The sequence below is a fragment of the Chinchilla lanigera genome, unplaced genomic scaffold (assembly GCF_000276665.1).
Source record: "Chinchilla lanigera isolate Chin_1 unplaced genomic scaffold, ChiLan1.0 scaffold00010, whole genome shotgun sequence".
NCBI lineage: Eukaryota > Metazoa > Chordata > Mammalia > Rodentia > Chinchillidae > Chinchilla > Chinchilla lanigera.
The window spans coordinates 31,007,791-31,030,493 of NW_004955411.1; the positions used below are offsets into that span (position 1 = coordinate 31,007,791).

The window sequence follows — 22,703 nt, forward strand, 5'->3', positions numbered from 1 at the left end:
TCCTAACACAGTGTCCAAGCATGGGGGAGTCAACAAGTAGTTTGTGGGCAGACTTCTGGTCTCTGCCTTTTCCCTGTACAGTTACAGCCTGGTATTTCCATGATTGCATTGATTCAATCCCCAGCTCAGCTTCCATCCTATACCAACAGCTTTGCTGTCTGCAAATATCTTTCTTACCCATACACATCCTTATTTCACAAAGGACACAAACCATTACAGTATTTTTATACTGAAAACAAGAGACAGTTATATGGAAGATCACCTGGGCAACTCTCCTTGAAGGAGGAGCAATTGTCTCCCTTTTGGCTGAACCTGGCCCTATTTCCATGTATTAATACGTACAGAACTAGCTAAGACGTTTCCTTATCCCTTCAATTGGCTTTAACCAATGCATATTGGTCTAGCTGTGTAGTCTCTGAAGACGACAGGCAGTGTTTCCTCCGACCCCTCCATTGTCCCCTTGTGCAAGCCGGGATGAGGCAGGATGAAGAGCCAGTGCTCCATGCTGTTGGCTGGGATTGAGCCATGAGATAGAGGTTATGACCTCCCAGGGCTTGAAAGATTATGTGTCAGAGTTGAAGCCTGACCCCAAAACGTTAGATACTATTTCAACTGAGTTATGCAGATTACTCTTTCTGCATATCCTTCTCTCTACATATGGCAGAGGTGACTTCAGGCCTCCTACCTAGCCCAGCTCATGGCACTCACGTACTTCCCATGGTTCTCACAGTCACTCATTCTCAAGCCACTCCCTTCTTCACACATGGATAAAATCTTGGTTCAGCTCTGAGTTAAGGCTTTGGTCCTGGATGGCCATCATCATGGCTGGACTTAGGACTCCTCCCCACAACTACAAATATGCCTTCCTGTCTTTATTCGTGCCATGGGTTGCACTGGAAGTGGAAGATTGGAATTAACTTGATAGAATTCCAATAATTTTTCCATGGGATTACAAATATAAACTTCCTGGGCTGTGACCAGGAACAGGAAGGACTCTGTTTACAGTGTAGGATATATAATATTATCGTGTACTCTTGAATTCTTGGTTTATGCTTTGTCCATCCATGCAGATGAAATATTTGCACCAAGCTAATTGCTACACATCCTGAGACCTGGTCATGCCTCGAATGCTCTACAAAGCCTCTGACTATGTCATCTCTGAGCTTCCCAAGTTAGCTGGGTCACCTCTAATGAAGCTTTCAATAGGTGATTGCTGGCTAAATTCTGTCCCCCTTCCTCAAATTTGCATTTTGAAGTGCCAGCCCCCAATGTCTTAGAAAATAACTGGTTTTTACTTTAAAGACGCAAGTTACAACGAGGCCACTAAGGACAGAGCCAAATCCAGCACGATTGTCATCCTTGCAAAAGAAAGGGAGACAAATCAGAGGTGTGGGACATGGCAAGAAGGCACCATTTGCAAGCCAAGGAGAAAGGCTTCAGAAGAAACCAAGTCTTAAGCTTGCTGGGCTTTATCTGGGTATTCCAACCTCTGGAACTATTGGAGAATGACTTTTATTGTTTAAGCCACACACTCTTTGGTACTTAATAATGGCAGCCCTAGAAAACTAATACACAGTCCTACAAATTGCTATCTTAGCTATCTATATTACAGACACACTTAAAAAGAATCTGTCTTTCACTTCTCTATTCATAAAACCTAGCAGAGCATCTGGCACATGTGAAGAAATGTTTGTTGAATGAATAATGAAAGAAAAATCTACCTGACTCGTGATCATCTAATTACTTGCTCCCTTATTTTCCTCCCTATATATATCCATCCTTTTCTGTCTCAACACTGTTGGTTTGAACACTTGTCTCTGCCTCACACCTAAGTCTTTAATGCTGCTAGCTCTATTTTTACTGTCCAGAAATTTCATATAGGATGTCAGTTATATCTGGAACCATTGTCCTTACACTGGGCACACACAGAAGTTGACCTTTGTGGTTTTGCACCATGGCACTCTGCTCAACCAACAGATGCCAGTTTACACAAACACAAAGAGCAGAACCATGTCATACATGGCCCTTTACTACCGGGCTAGGAACTCAACCTCAAGGAGCTGAAATGTTCTGAAAAATAGACTGTTTTGATTTCCTTTCTCAAAGAGGTGATCAAAACAAGAGAGGAGATAGCTCACACACTGACCAAGTAAATGTCAGAAAAGGATGGGCAGAGCTAGAAACTGCCTCACATGCTGAAGTAATTACCCCCATAAAACCCTCTTATGCCCAGATTTTTCTTTATTTTTAACCGGTTATGGACACCTACATTTATGTGAATACAACATGACTATACCTTCAAATATTTCCTTTTAGCATTACTCACAGTTCAAATCTATGGGGCCCCAGTGAATTCTGAGCAAAGAAGAGTTCTGGACTGAATATGTACACATGCATAAAGCCTACATTTGTGGGGTTTTTTTGAAGCTCCAACAATCTTGAGTTTATTGAAACACTAGACATTCTCATTGTTCCATAGATTGCCCAGCAAAAATGCATCTTTCTCTCGATGGACTCCTTTCTCCATCAGTTTCTATAAGAGTGAGCTCCTTTTTATCAAAACATTTCATAGAAATTGCTTCCTACCTGATTAATGATTTACATGGTTTGCAAAACAGAAGGCAGCTGTGTGTTGCACACTTCATCTCAGGCAATAAATTGTCATGGGGCCATCTTTCTTGTTCCTTCCATCTAGTTTGTTGTGTCTTATACACAGACTCCTGAGAAATTCTTTCTGCCTGTGTAGAAAATCCATGACTTTCTTCTTCTAAGGCATTGATGGTTTGTAGCACAAAGGGAGTCCTTTCTCGAGGAAGAGGGTTGTTCAGGGGCTGCATGGGTATAATGGAATTGTATTTGTGTTGCCTGTCCACAGAATTCATTAGAGATGTATAGAATTGGAAATTACACCAAGTATTTCTCAAAAAGTTTTCAGTAAGTAATAAGATTGTCCATGCAGACCCATTTATGGAATCATCCAAATTCTGTAAATGCTGCCTGCCACGCAGCATTTCAGCAAAGATTATCCTAAGCTTGATACCAAAGTCATTTTGTAGCAGTTCCTGGACTCTCAGGGTCTCACATATATCATCTTCTGCGTGTAGGATCACAAATTTGAGGAACACCTCTTCTGCTTCCCTTTTGGGAATCTCTTCTCCCACTTTGGCTTCCTCTTGTTCCCCTGTCTGCTCCTCTGCTGTATTGTTCTGTTCCCCAACATTGCACAAGGAGACAGCTTCAGGCTTCATGCGCTTAGGCTCCAGATGGCCTTGACTTGTAGCCATGCTGCGACTCTTACCCCAGGAGAAACAAAGAGAGAGGGTGTGTGTTTTAGACTTCCCAATACCCATGATATACAACCAAGACTGAACAAGGAAGTTCTACTTATTTCTAAGCATTGCTTTTCAATCTCTTGCCTGAATTTCCAGCTTGGCAGTCTGCCCTGCATATTGCAGGCTTGCCAGCCTCCACAATCCTGGGAGGGGATTCCTTGGATGTTTGCTGCCGGTTCTGAGGTTTCTTTCAAAATCTCGTTTTGTAGTCAAAATACAACACGAGAAAGGCAGGTGCTGGCTCTCCCTTCGGGTTAAGGGAAGCCACGAAAGGAGCTGGACCTGCGCAGTCCGCTGGCGGTCACCAGGGTCAGGTCCCCCGCACCCCCAGCGCTCCAGCCTCTGTCTGCTACATTTGTTTTTATATGTACCTGCTCTCCATCTGACTCTGTCATTGTTGCTGAAGAAACATTATGTTGAAATGAAATGATGTTTTATGGGGTGAGTCCTCTTATGAAAGGTAGCTTTGTTCTGAAGGCAGAAGATTCAGCATAACCTAGGCTCTGGATATTGGTTAGCAAAGTTTATACTGAACATTGTTTAAATCCAGTGTTGGGAGGAATATTTCCTCCTAGAACCTGATTTATTTTAATAACTAGTCATTTTATTCCCAGGTCCCATTTTATTTTATGTGTAAAAAAATCCCAACTGAAATAGTAAATCTAACAATTATGGATCATTTTCCATAAATAGAGATGTTTAAGGGTATAGAGTTTCTTAATGTTTTAATAATACTGAAATACTCTAGGCTAATTTGCTTTGCCAGTTCTCTTTGCTTCTCAAAGAAGTGTAATAAAGCCAACTCTACACTGAAAAGAAGAAATGTTTCAAGTTTTAGCACCGGATGCCTTCTGATGAGAATTTAAGAATAATGCTCTCCTCTATGATTTAGATAATGATGAGAATCCTTCAGTAAATTTCCAGGACTACTACTTCTAGAGACTCAATTAGGTAAACCCCATATTAAATGTCAAATATGTGCAAAGTAGGATGCAAATTCCTTAAGAACCATAATGGATAAAAATCTTTAAAATGTCTCTACTCTGAAAGAGTTTACAACAAAATTGAAGACAAAAATTGAATCATGATTGCTATAGCTTGGGTGTCGTTTGTTCCCCTAGGGCTCACGTGCCAGGACCTTGGCCCCCCATATGGTGATATGAGAGGTGGTAAAACCTTTAAGAGGTGATCCCTACTAAATGGTGATTAGGTCACTGGAATGTTCTCTTGGAGGGAATTAATAGTAGTTATCATGGAACCCCAGGACCTCAACTAGGTCCCAGGAAGGTAGGTTATTATAAAAAGAGTAAGCCTAGCTACCACCCCCAGTCTCTGGCTCCCTGTCTATCCATGTGATCTCATGCACATGTCCTCCTTCCATTGTGAAGCTCTTTGCCATGAACCCTCACCAGAGCCACAGAAGCAAGTATAATGCTTTGGGAGGTCCAGAACAAATTTACCCAGCCTCAGGTATTTTGCTATAGTGATGGAAAATTTACTCATATAATAACCAAACTTTTAATCAAGCTAAATAAAAGTATATTATTTCAGTAACAGATTTAAATAAAGAAGTATTGGCTCTCACAGGCTGTCCATGGTTAATCACCAGAAAAATTTTATATACAGGAAGTGCTTAGACCTTGGAGAGGGTAAGTTTCAGAAGGCATCTTTCAAGACTGGCAGATTTCAGAGACACAAAACAAACTCACCCAGATCACTACAGATTTTCGTGTCAGGCAGGTCTGAGCTCAGCCCCACCTCAGATGGTCTGGGGCAAGTCTCTTTCCAGCTACGCACAAGGAAATAGAAATAATAAACTCATCCTTCTGAGTTTTTCTGAGGGGTAAGTAAAAGCTAAGTCTGGTCTTTACATTGAGCTACAGATACATTAGCATTTATTATACAGTATATTATCTACTGATTTGGCTTTTACTTTATTGTCTGTTTCTCCTAGTCAAAAAGTAAACTTGTGGAGGGTATAGACCTAGTATTATTTTACTTTGTATCCACAGTATCTATATTATTATCTCGCACCCAATAGTTACCAACTGCATATATTTGCAATGAAAAAAAATCAATGAATAATTAACATAAAAAAGTAGAGTCGCTCATATTATGGTTCAATAATGTATTTTTGTATTTTTTCCTATCTCTCTCCATTTTTTTAACATTATAAGCAACAGGTACTATAGTAACCAACAGACTAAGTTCCAAATAAGTGAGATCATTTTGTGTTTTAGAGTTATCCTTAGGAGTTATGGTCACTAGAACTTGAATTATTTGCCTTGAGCAGAATAGACAATGGAGTGGGGAAAAAGTTTGTCTTCCCATTTCTTTCTCTCCCATCCTCTCCTTCTTGTTAGCCTCTGGCCATGCCTGGTCCCTTTGTTCTCCTCTCATCTATCAGTATCTAAACACAAACAAACAAACACCTAAATAAACAACAAAAAATCCACAGACAAATCATGGAGAGGAAAAATGTTTTTCCAGGTAGACCTAATTCCTACAGACAGCAGGTTAGAATGATGCCTCCGCCTTTTCTAGTCCACCTCAATGCCCTATTTCTAAGGCCAGGAATAGTGAATTAGCCAAAGGAAGCCAAATGAAGCACAGTGATTAGTAGCTGCTATGTTTTCCATGATACCAGGTCAAGTGACAAAGGCTTTCTGCTGTTAAGTCACTTGGCATTACGCAAAAGCCACTATCATTGCCATCAGGGACAGGCTTATTTTGACCTAATTTTCTGTTCCATTACAATTTTGTGATCTAAACTAAATTTGGTTTGTTTTAAGAATGTGGACCAGGGTTTACATCACTGACCCTGGGAGGGAGAGTCAACAACTAACATTTTATCATCCCATGATGGTGTGTGACCAGCTAAAAAATCTCATTAAAGTCTTATTTGCAGGAAGTGGTCTCCTTTATAGCTCCCCACTTGGTAGTATGTTTGTTACTAGTGCAGAGGGGAGGTAAAGCAAGTCAAAGAATGTCAACTTTGGTGCATCCTTCCAGGCCACAGATTGCTAACACCTCATCGTACTGCTCCTGTGTGACACAAAGCTCTGATCCATGGTCACTTTTAACCTCAGATTAAATCCCGTCCCCAGACCTGCAAAACCCATTATTGCCTAAAAAAAAGCCAGAATTACTGAATATTTTTCTTTCTTCTGACTTATAACTTATGTCATCAACCACGTAAAGGGAAAGAACAATGTGCAAAGTATTGTCTGGGGTTTCTCAGCCCTTCTAAGATATTTTCATGGTGAGTTCTCAGTTTAAAATTTGTTTCATCAGAGGATTTTGATGTCCTTATGTGAGAGATGTTCCAGAGCTTCAAATAAATAAAATCCAAATATCTGAAGAACATCTTGTGGGAAAGTTGGTTAGAAAACTTGGTGGTTTTTGTTTTCATGTGAAAAACATTACAGAATTTATAAAAGAGTCTTTCTGGACTTTGTACAAATTATTTTTATATATTATATATGCAATATGCTATATATATATATATATATATTTTAATAATAGTCAAGATCCTGGTAAGAACAGAATTCACCTTGGAAATTTCCAGCAAAGATAGTTTTATAAATGGATTCTGAAGGAGTTTTATAAATGGATATTTACAGAGGTGCAGTCAGTGTACAGGAACAAAGAAAAAATGTTCAGGCCCCTAAAGACAGCAGTGGGAAGCTGTTAGTACATTTAGGCCTAAAATACAAGGGGAGGAAATAGTGCTATTTAAAGCTAGCAAAACCTAATGAAGACCACAGCCATTGCCAAAGACCTTCCCAAAAAAGTAAGGGACCCAGGAAGAAACAGTCTGAATGTTCCTGGCTTTTCAACTCTGATCTCGTACCAATACTCATCGGCAAAACTGAACTGGAAGCCGGCGACAAGGGAACCTCCACGATACAGCCCATAGGGGTCGCTATCACAGGTGGTAGAGCTGGTTGGAGAAGGGCAGAATATTAATTTGCTAAGGATTGCGTTCTTTATTTGCAATGATCTTGCTTGTTTTTTAAACTAGTATTTATGATACATTTGCAGTCATTTATCCAAGCTCTTCTTCTAGTCTAACATCGTTTTCGATTCTGATTTGCACTTATAATCTGAACCCTGAACAGAGCTTCTCCCTCTACAATATAAATTTGTCTTTATTGGGATTAATTCTGATCTCTGTATCAACCAAATGAATTCTAAAGTTACAAAAACTCAGAAGGTTTTACCCTTCCTTTACCCTTGCGAATTTTTGAGTTCATAATCTCTTGGCTTGCTACATTTTCATTCTTTGAAGGACATTAAAAGATTTTACTTTCATTATCTCATAGATCTTTACCATATCTCTGTCGGATAGGTATATTAGTATAGTACCTAGTACAGTAATGCACGAAAATAGACGCTTAATAAATGTTTGTGGATGAGATGATCACCATCAAATGTCCCTTGAGCAGGTAGGAGAGCTCATATGGAAAAGTTAAGCAATTTAGCCAATCTCTCAGGGTGTACCACTAGGAATAAAAGCCAAGGCAGAAGGCTTACTCTGACTATGCTATATCCAAGCAGAGATTTTGCTAAACAAGGTAAAAATTTCAACAAGAGTTTCATTTTCTTCTGTACTTTGACCCAATCTTAAGAACACTTGAGATATTCAGGGCATGGTTTTTCAACTGATCCATTTCCTAGATTATCAGAGAAAGGTATGCCCCATCATTTCTTCTTAATCATTATACATGACATGTTGTAATAAGCAAGCAAAAAATGAGTTAAATACTTAGAACAACTGAACTGAACTATAATGGTTTCTCATTTCTCGGGTGGAGGAAAAATGCATAAAGAAAAGATTGCACCTGAGAATTGCATGTTACAGCAACTCTTTCTTATCAGTGAAAATGAAGGATAAAAAACACCTGAAAAATTAAATGCATGTGGTTTTAAAATCTCTGCAGATTACAAAACCATCTTCAACAAAACTTCCCACTCTATGCCATATGCTCTAAATGCTAGTTTTTTCTTGGATATTCCTGTTTTTCTGAATATCTTATGAAGGATTCATATAAAGAGAAGCCAAGGGGCCTACATCTACTGAAAGCCAGACAAAAACTTTGCAAAGCAATATTAAATCAGGCAGACCAAATTTTATACATGGGGTGAGTCATGATAGACGTAAACATGAGAAAACAAGGCTGGTCTGTAATCTTGGAAACACATGTGGCATCTTCCTTTGGAGAGGGTGCCACCACCCCATTTCATTTATGGATGGTGCTCATGTGCATGGCCTTATGGTGAGCACATATCAATATGACCCATGCTTACAGTGGAATCCTACTTCCCATGTTGTAAATGTTTCTGTCTCTTCAAGGGGACCTTTTCCCGCATCACCCCTCATTGCCCAGACCCGTTTATTCTCTTTTCATCTGGACAATTATGGACCAGATCCTTAATTTCTTTCCCACTCACACTCCCAGGTGAACCTTCTCTACACTGCAACCATCATCATCATCATTTAAAGATACAAATATGTTTATCACTGGCTAAAAATGCTTCAGAGTCTTCTAATGACTCAAAATTCATTCTTTTATCATCCTTTCCTCATGCTTATCTCTTCAATCTTCCACTTGTTATTTTCTATCTGACTCTCCCTTCTGTTAGAAAAATGAGGCCTAGGTTCTAGGCCCGTCACATTCTGACTACAGCCTATTTCTCAGTTACGTCTCCTATACTCTCTTCTTTGCCACGTATACCTAGAATAGATTTTCTCAGAATAGATTTTCTCTTTATCTCCCAAGACTTGGCTCAATGACAGTTCTCTTGACCCCACCAATTATTTCACCCTTTTTATTTCACTCTAGCATGATACATATCAAAATTACTGCATGGCCCCCGTTGGGTAGAGTTCACTGTTTATACTATGCCTGAATGGAATATAAGAACCTTAAACTTACTCAAGACCATGATTATTTATCCAACAGAGCACTCCTCTTACACCCAAAAAGAGAAGGGCCCAAGCTTTAAGACCCCACTCCAGGATAGGTTCACTCTAGTCCTCCTACAGAGGGGTCCTTCCACATGAAATGAGAAGTCCACAGAAACAAGGACAGGTGCCTGCCATATTCTGTGTTTTCCTGAATACCCCTACTTCTAAAACATGCTCTGCTTACCCAGAACCCAAGAATTCCCTACCCCAATAGTGGGACTGCATTTTCACAAGTCTGTTTCCTAGATCTCTTGTATCCATGTAGGAGGTGTATCCACGTAGGTGGTGGTATACTCATTCATAGGCCCAAAATGAGACCTTAGTTGATTATTTGAAGAAGCATATGGACAGAGCTGGTGTATCAGACTGGACTGTCCACAGAAATACACACAAAATGCCTAGAGATATAGGACAGAGCCAAAACTAGGAAGAGATAGGTAGCTGAGGGTTGGGTGGCCGGATATTAGGAGGTGGTCTAAAGTTGAATGTGCACTTCCAGGTAGTTATGAAGGCACATCTATCATGGTGGGAGGATGGAACATATTTTCATTTGCAACTTTGAACTATTTATACATATGTCATATGAGCTTCACTTTGTATAGTACTTCAGTTTGGACTTGTACAAGTGTTAGGAGGCTGGTGTTATCTAACATAGTATGAGACATGTAGGTGGTGTTTAATGCATGACTGAGGATAGATTCAAGGCAAAAAGGTGAAATTACTGAGATTCAAGAAAAATAACTGACATACGAGTAAGAGAACATAATAGAAGACATTCATTATAAATGAATTACCAAAGTAGCTAATGTATTTTCTAGAAATCCTCATATACAAAGAAACCAAACTGAATTTTTTTTTGCTAGGATGGTGTTATTTACTAAACAAATAATCAATTTCTTTAAAGTCTTATTTGAATTTTCTAGCATTCTTTGTATCTACAAAATAGGATACTTATCTACAAAGTGCTGCAGGTGACATAGGACTGAAAAATACAGCAAACACTTAAATTTGAAAATATTTATTACAGTAAAAGATAGATTGCTATTAATCTCCCCCCAAACATTCTCCCATACCCTAATCACACTTACACCATCATTCTTAGCACTTTCTGAAGCAATTCTGGAAGACCTTTATTGAGAGCCTCTTTAACTGCACTATCATGGTGGCCTCAATGCTCCAAATCCATCCCCAGTGTTTATCTTTCATGATAATTTTGACTTTGGGGAAAAGCCAAATGTCATATGTCAGGTCCAGTGAATGAAGTGGATGAAAACACTGCATTGTTTTTACAAGCTTGCCTTTCAGATGGTACTTGCAGCATTTGCAGTATTTCTTAGCACACCTGGTAAACACACTCAGGAAAGAAGTCTTCTACAGCTGCTCCAAAAAGCGGCAAGAATGATGGCATAAGTGTGTTTGAAGCAAGGGGGAGTATTTTGAGGGGGATTAATGGCAATGTTTCTTTTACAGTAACAGATTTAAACATCCACCATGTATTTGATCACATGTCATAGATGAGTTAAGAACGAAGTCAAATAAAACATGAGTCAGATAGCAAAACGCAATTGTGGGAGTTACATTCTATTCAGACAGAAAGAATTAGTAAAAGTTAGCAACAAAATTTTATGGAACCAGGATGTCAGGTCTCTGGCACTTCAAATGACCCCTTTAACCTTCATAGGCAGATAAGATTGTTATTGCAAGGAAGAAGAACACTTGTTGTCCAGACAGAACCTTAAAAATGCTTACCATAAATATGATGGTTTCAGCGTTTAACTTTTTTTCTGAGGTGTTAATAATCAATGGCTCAACAAGCTGAATAACCAAGACTTCTTATCTCTTATCTTTTCTACAAAGATAATGCTTTTATTGTCAAATAAATTTGTGTTGCAAATACAGGCCAAAAATTCAGACTAAAATATGTGTAAGCATATCCTTTTGTAGTGTATTTGTACATATATGTATGTATGGTGGTAAAGACTTAGGGTAACATATCCATAGCTGGATAGCTAGATAGCTGGATAGATGGATGGATAGATAGATATTTGATCTTAAAGTCAACTGAGAAGCATCTTTTAAATGACTTGTCTGTACCTAGGATTTGTCACATCATGCTAAGGACAGAGAATAAAAAGACAAGACATTGTGGGAACACTATTTTGGGGCAGGTGGGGTGGGACATTACTCAGAATTGCCAGTTGCTTATCATAAACAGACCCTGTGATTAGATATGTAATATTAGGGTAGATCATTTAATTCTTACTAAGTCAGTAGTATATGTACTATCCCCATTTTAAAGATAAGGAAATTGAGGTTTGGGAGAACAGTACAGTGAAAGGGTTATGCTGTTGAGAAGCTGCCAGTAGAATCACCTAAAAGGGTCTTAAAACTTTTGGAAATAAATCAGGAACATGGTATCAGAATAATTTTATTGCATAATTCCTTCTATAACTGGTGGTGTGTAAATTGGCTCCACTTCTGCTTAGCACATGTAGTAATCTCTCACTTGAATTGAATCACATGACAAGAGATAGTTCAATAGATTGATAGATTTCTGTTTCCTTGGTAGGTTGAATTCAATAAAATCAATGTTCTTGGTGCAATGCTCTTGGACGTAACTGAAGATTTTTATGATTCTGTGGAAGGAGAGGTGACAAGGTTGGAGACAGAAGCTATGAGAAAGTTAAGTTGTTCTGCCAAGAAAAGGAAGCATAAGGCCAGAGAACAGGGTATCAGAGCCAAGAAGGTTGAGCCCTGAAAGGCAAGGGAGAGAGAGAAAAGACTTTGGCAAGGGCATTTCTGAAAGGGCGTTCTCAAGAAATACCCTTTTCAATCTGTAGCTCCTCCTCCTCCCTCTCCTCCATGCAATCTCTGTCGACGCGGGTCATCAATGCTTTTGATTTGGAAGACGTGGAGTCACAGGGCAAACGGATGGATATAATGTATAGTGTTGAAACAAGAAATGTTCAAATTTTATTATTAGGTAAATCAGTTTCTCCACATCCTCACTAAATAAAGACAAGTATGTAAAGGCGCAGGTGGTCATCATCCTGCTGACGCTTTCAGACAGGTCTTTATCTTTTGTGAAGTAACCAACTCAGGCAGCTGGCCAAGAGCATTGGGTCCACACCTGACCCGTGTTTTCTCTTACCACAGTATGTCCTGTACTACAGGAACAATTCTGAACTGCAAGAGGACAAACTTGGTTTTACATCTCAGCTCTGACACTAAGGATTAAATTAGTATAATGGAACCTAAATTACCCTTTCTGGGTCTGTCCCCCAACTTTGAATTATGAATAATCAAATATTTTTACTCTACCACAGGTCAACTTTGAGAATCAGAAGAGATAGCAAATGAAAAATTATTTTGCAGACTATTCAGAGTTTGAAACAATTGGGGCAGCCAACCCCACAGAAATATCTGAATAATCACAAATTTATTTGTCCTGAATGAGAAGTCCAGGTTCAGCAGGAATTGATGTTACCAAAGACTATTAGTCATCTTATTAAGTGATTAATGGCATTTACTTACACCAAAATTATGGACTACAAAACAGAACAGATCAGCACACACAACTCTTATCAATATGCTCAATAAATAACAAAACAAGCAACAAACAGAAGAATCTGAGAGGCCAGACGTGGTGGCACATGACTGTAATCCTGCCGCTCTTAGAGGGTAAGATGAAAGGATCACAAATTCAAGCTCAGCATGAGCAATTTAGCCATTTAGTGAGACACTTTCAAGAAATAAAAAGGATCTGGAGCTACAGCTCAGCGCAAAGGTCCAGAATTCATTCCCAGTACCAGAAAAAAAAAAAAAATCCTACAGATTTGGCTTCTTGTTTTTATCATCAGCATTGAAGTTTAGTCACATGATGTGTTATTTTAAATTTTTTTTTTTTTTTTTGGTGACCCAATTTGACTAGAATGGGCAAAATTTGAGCTTCTTTAGAGTATTTAGTTTGAAGTTCATTGGCTCGTGCCCTTTCTTCCAATAATGCTGAGTATTCTGGGGGTCATTTTAATCAACTCAAATGGAAAATACAGTAAATATTTTCTTGTACATCCTAGGTAAGAATGGGTGAGTTTGCTGTCCTACACTCATAACAAAGAGTTCCTCAGTCTTATCACTGCTTGCATCCTGGCACCTACAGATCTAGTGTAATCTGTCTTGGCCTGGATTGCCATAGTATAAACTCTTGCTTTGTTTTTTAGATTTTTCAAGATGTATGAAACACAGTTCTAACCTAGTTTTTATTTATGTCCAGGAAGACTGTTTCTCAACATCTAGAAGAGAAGCAGGTTAGGACTGCAATATGTAAACATCATTCTTATCTAAATGAGGAAGCCACAATCCAGTACACTTAATGGTTCACATCCCTCTGGAACAAACAAAGTCACTAGACATTCACAATAGGAAAGTTTTTTCAAAAAACTCACTGTCCTTGCTTCACACTAAGATTTGAGGTGGGATAACTCTCTTTGCTGCTTTCTCAAAGGCCTGGTTTAATCTAGCTTTAAAATAACCACTATGGAGAGGGTTCTATGAATTCCCTAAGATGTCCATCTCCAGAATTAGTTGATTTCTAGGGATTTCTTGTACAAATAAACAATCTGTGATACTGAACCAGAGCTAGGTCATTTTGGTATTTCTTTGTGTAAGGCTTAACTGAAATATAGCTGGACTTGGAATATGTTTATACAAACTAACTAATCCTACTAGATCATCATGACCTGCAATTACCCTGTTATTCCCAGCCTGTACTTAATTTGTGCCAAATGAGGCCACAGTTTCATAATGAGAAAGACTTTCCATTAAAGAGAAAGGAGGATCCCTACATTGCTTCCCCTTTACTGAACCATCCTTTGCCTTCCCATATCTAGCAATTCTACTCTCTCTGACAAAGAAGTGATATGAGGGTCACCAACCTCCAATGGGCTTCTTTTCTAATCATGAAAGAAGCTTCTCTATTATCAATTGGATCAGATTGAGAAATGGAGCTGGAGGCCTATGTCTGATTTTTGTCTATTATGGTTTGGATCCTAAATGTCCCCCAAATGCCCATGTGTTGAAAGCTTATTACCCAGGGAATGGTGCTGCTAGGAGATGGTAGAACCTTTCAGAGGTGGGACCTAGTGGAAGGAAGTTAGGTCTTTAAGGTGTGCCCTTGAATGGGGGATTGTGACCTCAGCCCCTTCTCTTTTATTGCTTCCTGGTGCCATGAAGTGACTAGTTTCCTTCCCCATGTACTTCTATCTATGATGATGACTTTGCCACAGGCAACAGGGCCAAGCTACCATGGACTTAATCCTCTGAAACTGTGAGCCAAAATAAATTATTCATTCTTTTAAATTGATGTTCTCAGGTATTTTGTCACAGCAACTGAATGCTGACTAGTATAGTGTCAGCCATGTTGCTTAAATAAGATCTTATGGTCTAAGGAGTTTTACTCCATTAATGATAATTTTAGGTCACTTAAAAGAGGGAAATGCTTGGGAATCTGATGGAACCTCAAATATATTTTCCTCAAATGTCTCTTGTAAATGTTAAACAGCCTGAATATTCTAGGGGGATATTAATCCATATGTTTTTTATTCATTTACACTTGTACTATTAAAACCCTATATTATGAGAACTAGCTGATGTTCAAGAAACCAGTTAAACTTTAAAATAATCTTTGTAACGTCTTTCTTCTTCACAACAGGAAGCTGTGTTTGCCAAAAGAAAATGAACTCAAACACTAAAAAATCTGGGTTTAATTCAAAACTAACTGGGGAGGTTTAAAAGAGCTATAAATTTGGTGAGTGAAATGAGTTCAGTTTCCATATACTACATTTCAATATGCCATGTTGATACTTGGTGTGCACATACTTATCTCACACATGCTGATGTGTAGTGTTAACATTTGGAAGGTCAGAGCCAGTTGGCAGGTTAGGATGGAACAGGGTGCTAATGAGGTCAAGATTCCAGGATGGGTCTTCCTGAGCATGGGCGCCATTTCTCTTTAACAAACCACTTGCCATTAATGAGCTCAGTGGCCTTGGGCTACTCTGAGTCAGGCCAATCTAACAAAATTTTTTGAGGCCTACAAAGCACTGGAACTGTATTTAGCATTGGAGCTATGGACATGGGCTCCAACATGGTCCCTGCGCTAAAGGAGAGCAAACTTCTTCAGGAGAAACAAACATACAAGGACAGCAGTATAATTCAAACAAAATATAGAATTTCCAATTCTTGGGTTCAAAGGAGGCTTCATGGAATAGGCTTTTGCCCATCTTTCAAGCCTCGCCCAAGCATTTCCTTCTTTTATGCAGATTTTTCTCAAAAACTACTGTATAGCCTTTTATTTCTCTATAAGAATAGCCATGCAAATTTGGTAGAGATTATGTAGGACTGTAGATAGGTTTGCAAAGGAGAGCATGCCAGAAAGAGGAGTGGGGAGCGGAGAATAGAAAGAAAGAGCCAAAGGATGAAAGATTAGTAGGGGATGAGGCTGGCAAGGTAGAAAAAGAGGATGTACCTCTTGAAGATTTTACATCCTCTACAGAAAAGCTTGGACAGCACTTGATAGTCTATGGGGCATTACTGAGGATTTTAAGAAGGACTGGATGGGTGTTGTAGCAAAACTAATTTGGTAGACTATTTGGATTAGAAAGAAATGAATCTGAGAGTAGTGAGACCAATTGGAAACCAAGCAACTCTGTAGGCAGGAGCCAAGGATGACTTTTATATGAGCAGGCATGGGGAAGATGGAGGGGAAGGTAGATCCAAGGTATGGCTAGAAGGCTATATCAGTAAGTCTTGAAGAATAATTGGATTCTGGGTAATGAAAAGAAAAAGGCCGATTTCTCCTTTGAAAATTGGAACCAAAATGGTGATGAAAGGAGACTAGCTGGGTTATGCTGTGAACATTCAACATGGGAAATGTGGGATAAAATCCAGGACTGAGTGAGGGGAAATGGAAGAACTTCAATTTCAGTTGCTATTTATGGGGAAAACAAGATGTAGATACAAGATGCTAGAGATATGGCAAGGAGTCGAAGTGAGGATAGGAATGGGGATGAGGCTAAAGACAGGGATAGGGATGAGAATGGAAATGGAGACAAAGATAGATATTTATAGTGCAGATAGCATGAGAATAGAAAAGGAGTGAAGCAGGAAAACATTCATGGATCCAACATTTAAAAACGGACAGAGAAAGTTGATTCAATAAGAATTTTGAAAAAGAATGGAGAGGTAGAAAGTAAAGCAAGAGAAGTGACTGGCAAGGAAGACAAAGAAGAAAAGGAGTCAGCCAGTCATGTCAGATATGTAGAAAGACTGAGAGAGGCACAAACTGAGAAAAAGTCATTGAATTTTTTATCAGTGGGTAATCACTGACTTTGCTGAGAGCCAGTATCAGAAGCAAAGACCAGTGCTCAGAGGAATAAGAGAACAGAGGTGAGGGGTGAATGATGTCTATTGTTGAGAGGATTGCAGACAACAGAAATATGCTGAAGCCTGGATAGCAAAATGTAGTGCATTTTCCTTCCATATAGATTGGACAAGATTTAGAAACGCTTAGAGCTAAAGGGAAGCAGGTCCTTCAGAAGAAAAGAACAAATACAATGTCTCCAAGAAGGAGAGAACAACTGCAGGGGGTGGGGGCAGCTAAACAGCCTAACACCTCAGCCACACATGATACATTTCTTTCTCAGTTTTTGGAGTAAAGTATTTGTGGTATTTTCATGTTTAAATGTTTTGTGCACTATTCATCTAAAAGTTTTTCCATTCCCCCACTTAAAAACATCCTCAAACTTTGTTTTTAGACAGAAGGCCAACTCCTTGTGAAATGATACATAATCAGGAGGAATGATTGTGATGCAGTGAGGAGTCTGGGGAGGCATAGAAAACCAGGTTGGAATTCTAGCTCTGTCACTTGTAGAATTTCTTGCCTCTCTGGGTCTCATTTTTTTATCCAACTTACTCATCAAGGTTCCTGGAAGGTCAGATGAGACAAGGTCTGCGAATCCTGCTGGTAAACTACTACAAGATGGTGTTAGCAGTTTTTTAAGTTTCCTGGCACATAGATGGTCTTCTGTTTTACTCCCAAGATGCTTTTGTTTTCGATGAAGTAATACATTGGCGTAAAGCCCTTGAATGATGCTCAGCAGAGATAAGTGCATGATAAAACTTTATGCCCATTAAGGCTCCTCCTTTGCATGTCCCCTTTTCAACCATGCCTCAAAAGTCTACAGACACTGCTGCCTCTTGGGTCCACTCTACACTCGTGGGAGCTTCTCATGCACAGAAATCACTTTGGATACACAAAAATCAACTTAAAATGAATTAAAGATTTAGGCACAAAACCTAAAGCTATAAAACTCCTAGAAGAAAACATAGGGTAGAATCTTTATGACATTGGTCTTAGCAATGTTTTCTTGGATAGAACACCAAAAGTCCAAGTAACCTATGTGTTAGCAAAGTTCCATTTAATTTAAACACTGGGTTTAGTCAGGAGAGCCTCACTGAGCAGAAATCTGCTTGGCAGTTTAATAGCTACTATTATGGTTTGGGGCTTATTTTGCAAGGAGAAACAATACATAATAAGGACACATATTTTATGAGATTATTGATCATAGTCACCCAAAGAATGATATACAAGAGAGTGCAGGAAATCTGTCCACATACTAAGACCAAGAAATCCTGCTGAGGGCTGGGATCCCATGGAAATATCCTACATGAGTCCAGTTGAAGGCCTAAAGCTCATAAAAATGCCTCCCACGAGTCCACCTGGATACCTAGAGCCCACAACAATATCTCATGCAGGCCTGTTTCAAGGATCTGTGCTGGGACGGCCCAAAGTTCAGTGGTGGAATCTAGAAAGTCTGTGCCAGCGCGATGAAGGATCTGTGCTAGCAGGCTGAGGGATCTGCACTGGAGCCCAGAAGCAACGCTCAGAAGAACCAGAGCTCCCCCGGAAGGTACCACAGCCATTCCCAGCAACAGTGAGGTCCCAAGCTCCTCCAATGATCAAGATAGCTGCGTTCCCATCAGGGAAGCCAACACAGCAAGCTTCTCCAGGAGACCGGCAGTGCACCATCTTCCGCTCCGGAGCCAGGAAGCAATACTCAAAGTCAGGACCAGAGCTCCCCCAAAGTGAACCAAAGCCATTCTCAGTCTGAACAAGGTCCTGAGCTCCTTGAAGGATGAAAACAGCTGAGTTCATCAGGAAAGCAAGCATGACACCTCTTCCGACAGAACCAAGAGCTCCTTACAGCTTCCACCAGCTCCCAACAGCAGCCTAACTCCTCCTCCAGTTTGGCCTCTTATGCTGCTGGCAACAATTCCAGGTGGGCCTGTCACACCCAGCACCATGCTTACTCAGATCATCTGGGGATTATAAGTTGACCACCAGTTGTCAACCCACCACAGCTACCAACTCTTATAAGGCTCTGCTAAAATCAGCAATTACCAGTCATCTATCATTGGTGATAGTTTTACCGAATGTTTACCATAATATGGAAAGCAGTAATTCCTTTACAGATTTCAGTACCTTTGTCCTCAGTGCCTGTTTCCTGTTATGTATTAATTTACTACAGGATTCCACTTCTATATGCCAATTTCTTAACTGGTAGAGAACAGTGAAATAACAAGATGTGGGGGGAAAAAAGATCCACAACTACAGAACCTTCAGCAAAGTAAGATCCCAAAGGTCAGTGTCCAGGCCTAGTAGAGATTCTGCTATCTGTAGATAGCAGAACTTCTCTGGGTTCCAAATATCTACCCCAACTCCTGCCATCATATCTCATCCCAGCACATGCTCGTTACACTAAAGGGTATACCTGTGAGTTTCACCTGTCATTTCCACTTGAATCTCATTGGCCAGTTTAATCACATGACTAGGCTTACTTGTAAGTAATGGAAAACATCATTTCCAAAAAAAAATAGACATTAGTAAGCAGCTGAAATTATCACTATAAAGATGAATTGTCTTGTTTCCCCCCCCATGGGAAATCAGGAAGCTCAAAGTTAAATCTGTAACATTTATATATTACATGTACACATCAGGAAAAGAAACCCTGTATAAATATTCTCATACTAACATTACTGAGACACCATGAGATTACTTCCAGTTACCTTTGGCCCCTACAGTTATGAGAGGTATTCAAAGTGGTGGCCAATAGCTTCCAGACATTTATTAGTATGGTGAACTATGGTGAAAAATAGTATTGTATACTATTTGTATACATTTGGTGGGGGGGCTGTCTTATGTTCTCTCTATACACACACACACACACACACATATATGCAATTGTGAATTATGCTGCAAAAAACACTGACGTACAGATATCTCTTCAATATTCTGATTTCACTTCTTTTGGATATATATCCAAAAGTGAGATGAAGATGATAATGTGGTAGTTTTTGTTTTTTTTTAAACCTCCATTACAGTTTTTAATAATAGCCACACTAACTTCCATTTTCATTAACAGTGTACAACTCTTCCAATTTCTCCATATTCTTAAAACTATTTGTTATATATATTTTTTAAATTATAGCTATCCTAACAAGTGTACAATGATTGCTCTTTTGATTTATATTTCCCTGATTAATGGAGTTGAACTTTTTTTCATATAGTTAGCTGGGTTTTTAAAAATTTATTTATTTATTTTTTGTCTTTTTGAGACAGGGTCTAGCTTTGCAATTCAAGCTGGTCTTGAGCTCACTTTATAGCCCAGGCTGGTCTTGAACTTGTGACAATTCTCCTGCCTCAGCTTCCCAAGTGCTAGGATTACAGGCATGCACCACCACATCCAGATGTTTTTATATATTCCTTAAAGAAGTATCTACTAAGGTTCTTTGCCAGTTTTGTTATCAGGTAATTTTATTTTCTGCTACTGAGTTTCAGGAGTTCTTCATGTATTTTGGATATTAACTTCTTAAAAGATTCATTCAAACTTAAAAGTTTGTAACTATATTTTTCCTATTCAACCCTAGAGTTGTCTTTTCAACTCTATTGTTTCCTTTTCCATGTAGAAGCTTTTTATTTTATTTTATTTTATTTTTTATGTAGAAGCCTTTTAGTCTGATGTTCTACCTGCTCATTTAGCTCCCCCCACTTCTCTTTTGGTTTGTTTTGCAGTTCTTTGTTCAGGGAGGCTCTCCTGCCTGAAGTCTGAATCTAAATTGAAACAAAATCTGGTAATTCGTTTGGTTTTTTGGATTTTGGTGTGACATCCAAGAAAACATCATCATTTATCACCAAGAAAAGGTAATAAAGCTTTTCTTTCACATTTTCTTCTAGGAGGTTTCTTGGAGGGGTTATATTTAAAAGTTTAATTCATTTTGAAAAATACAACTGACTTTGTACCACAAAATATATGGAGAGATGACTATGACCTCAACCCTTCCTCAGAACTTAATATATTAAATGTTCCTACTAGACAACAGGGCAACTCCTGAGGTACAGATTAAGGGTGTTACCTTGTCACTCCAGCCTATTGTTTCATTGGTCTCCAGAAAGTCTATAACAATATGGGTGGAAGAGGTATGCTGATTGTGGTGACCAGGAAATGAAAGAACAGAATCTTCTAGCTTAAGATTTATGAGGAGATGAGATCTTTTGAAATGATTACTGGGATCTGGACCTCACAGCAAGCAAGTAGATCAGAAGTCTAGGCTTTAAGAGAATTGTATTACCCAAGAAACCACAATTCTGACCTGTGAGAGCTTGTAACTAACTCAACCCTAAGGTAACCCCCCACCTCCTAAACCTTCACCAGTAGGCAGGGGGTTGTACCCACTTCATATGTAGACCTGAAAAATAAAAGACAAGGGAAATCCCTCCAAAGCAATACACAAAAGCAGTGTTCCTGGTACTGCGTAAAGATCTAACCATCTGATTCCTGCCTGGTGGAGTTTGATAACCGCTCTGGAGTAGGGACTGCTGCATGTTCACCTACTTTTCTGAGTGGGAGATTCTATTGTGGTTATCCACAATAAAATTGTCCTAAAGCTTCCTTTATTGTGGTATTTTGGGTTGGAAAGTAATGCTGAAGATAACTTGCCTTACTTTCTATGTCACCAGATCACAGGATTTAGATATAGGCTTGATGGAGAGGATTGTATACAGATTCTGGACTTTCGGGCAGTTGGAGAATGCCCTATGCATGAGAAGAAGTGTGCATGTGTGTATTTGGGTCACCAGAGGGGGGAATTCTATTGACTATTGATCAATATCTATTCCTCTTTTCCACTAATAATCATGCTGTGCTTATCCTCCCTTATATCTAGGAATGGCCAAGAGACTAATTTCCAGCCAGTGAGAAAAAGTAAAAGTAACTCAGAAAGCCATTTCTGTGATTGCTTTACCTTTTGCGTTGGAAAACACTTTAAGCTCAAGGACAGAAGCTGAATGCTGAAGATGGCAAACTCCTTACTAGTTCCAGACCAATTATCTATAGCATATTACCTAAAATAAAAATAAATTTGCATCCTGTATAAGACATTATATTTTGGGGTATCTTTGTTGTAGCATCTTATGGTAACAATCTATTTATTAAAAAGGAAGAAAACTATCAGTCTCTTAAGAACTTTTGGCAAGTGCAAGGTATTGAGTTCAATTCCCCATGCCAAAAGAAAGGATTTTGTTTACCCTGCCTCTCAACACCCCCCAGGAAAAAAATGTTCAAGAGGAGCCTTACATCCAATTTTTGTGCCAGCACCTTGGGAACATTTCATAACAAATTCAAGTTTGTACACAGCCATCCTCTGATTTCTCTCCTCTTTTTTATAAGTTTTAAACTCTAAGGTATGACTTAGAAAAGCAGCTCAGAAGGAAGTTTATATTTTCCACTGCATTACTTCACATATAGTCTTTTTGAGGAAAAATAAAATTTAATTCAAAGAGAGACCTTAAAACCTATCTGGGGTAATGGGATACACAGTGTGTTTCCCAAAATAAGCCAACTAAAACTCTGCAGAAGTTGTGTTTTTGATGTCACTTTGGAGGTCTGCAGAGTGGGCAGAGGGGTGACATTCTATCAGGAATCAGAGAAACATAGCAGCATTATTTGTGCATTCATTCTAATCCCATCCCACTTGAAGCAGACTAAAGAGCTTCTAACACACCATTAATGATGGATTTCTTGGTGATGGACTCATGCACAGGTACCAAAGCTTCTGGACTTCTTTCCACCAGGGGCACTGCACTCCACTATGGGCCCAGAAGAAGTGGGCGCCCTGCTTCTTTCATCTTTTCAACATAAATCTCCGTATGCTGGGCAGAAACACAGAAAGCATACTAGTTCATCTTTGGAGCACTGGTGCTTGGTGTGTGGCTACCCAAATAAACCTTCTGAAGCTAAGTGATTTTAATAGAATTTAGAGTGCACCTTTTAATGAATGAAAAA

At 39.1% G+C, this 22,703-nt stretch overlaps 1 protein-coding gene across 1 annotated transcript in view; it reads right to left on the bottom strand.

Annotated features, from left to right (window-relative positions):
- Nucleotides 1–2,582: 2,582 nt before the first annotated feature.
- The window catches only part of Ticam2 (toll-like receptor adaptor molecule 2), a 31,949-nt gene continuing 11,828 nt past the window's right edge, over nt 2,583–22,703 (bottom strand). Inside the window, exon 2 of the mRNA XM_013510720.1 lies at nt 2,583–3,293. Within this exon, the coding sequence (XP_013366174.1) occupies nt 2,583–3,284 (702 nt within the window). The 5' untranslated portion in view covers nt 3,285–3,293. The remainder of the gene's footprint in view (nt 3,294–22,703) is intronic.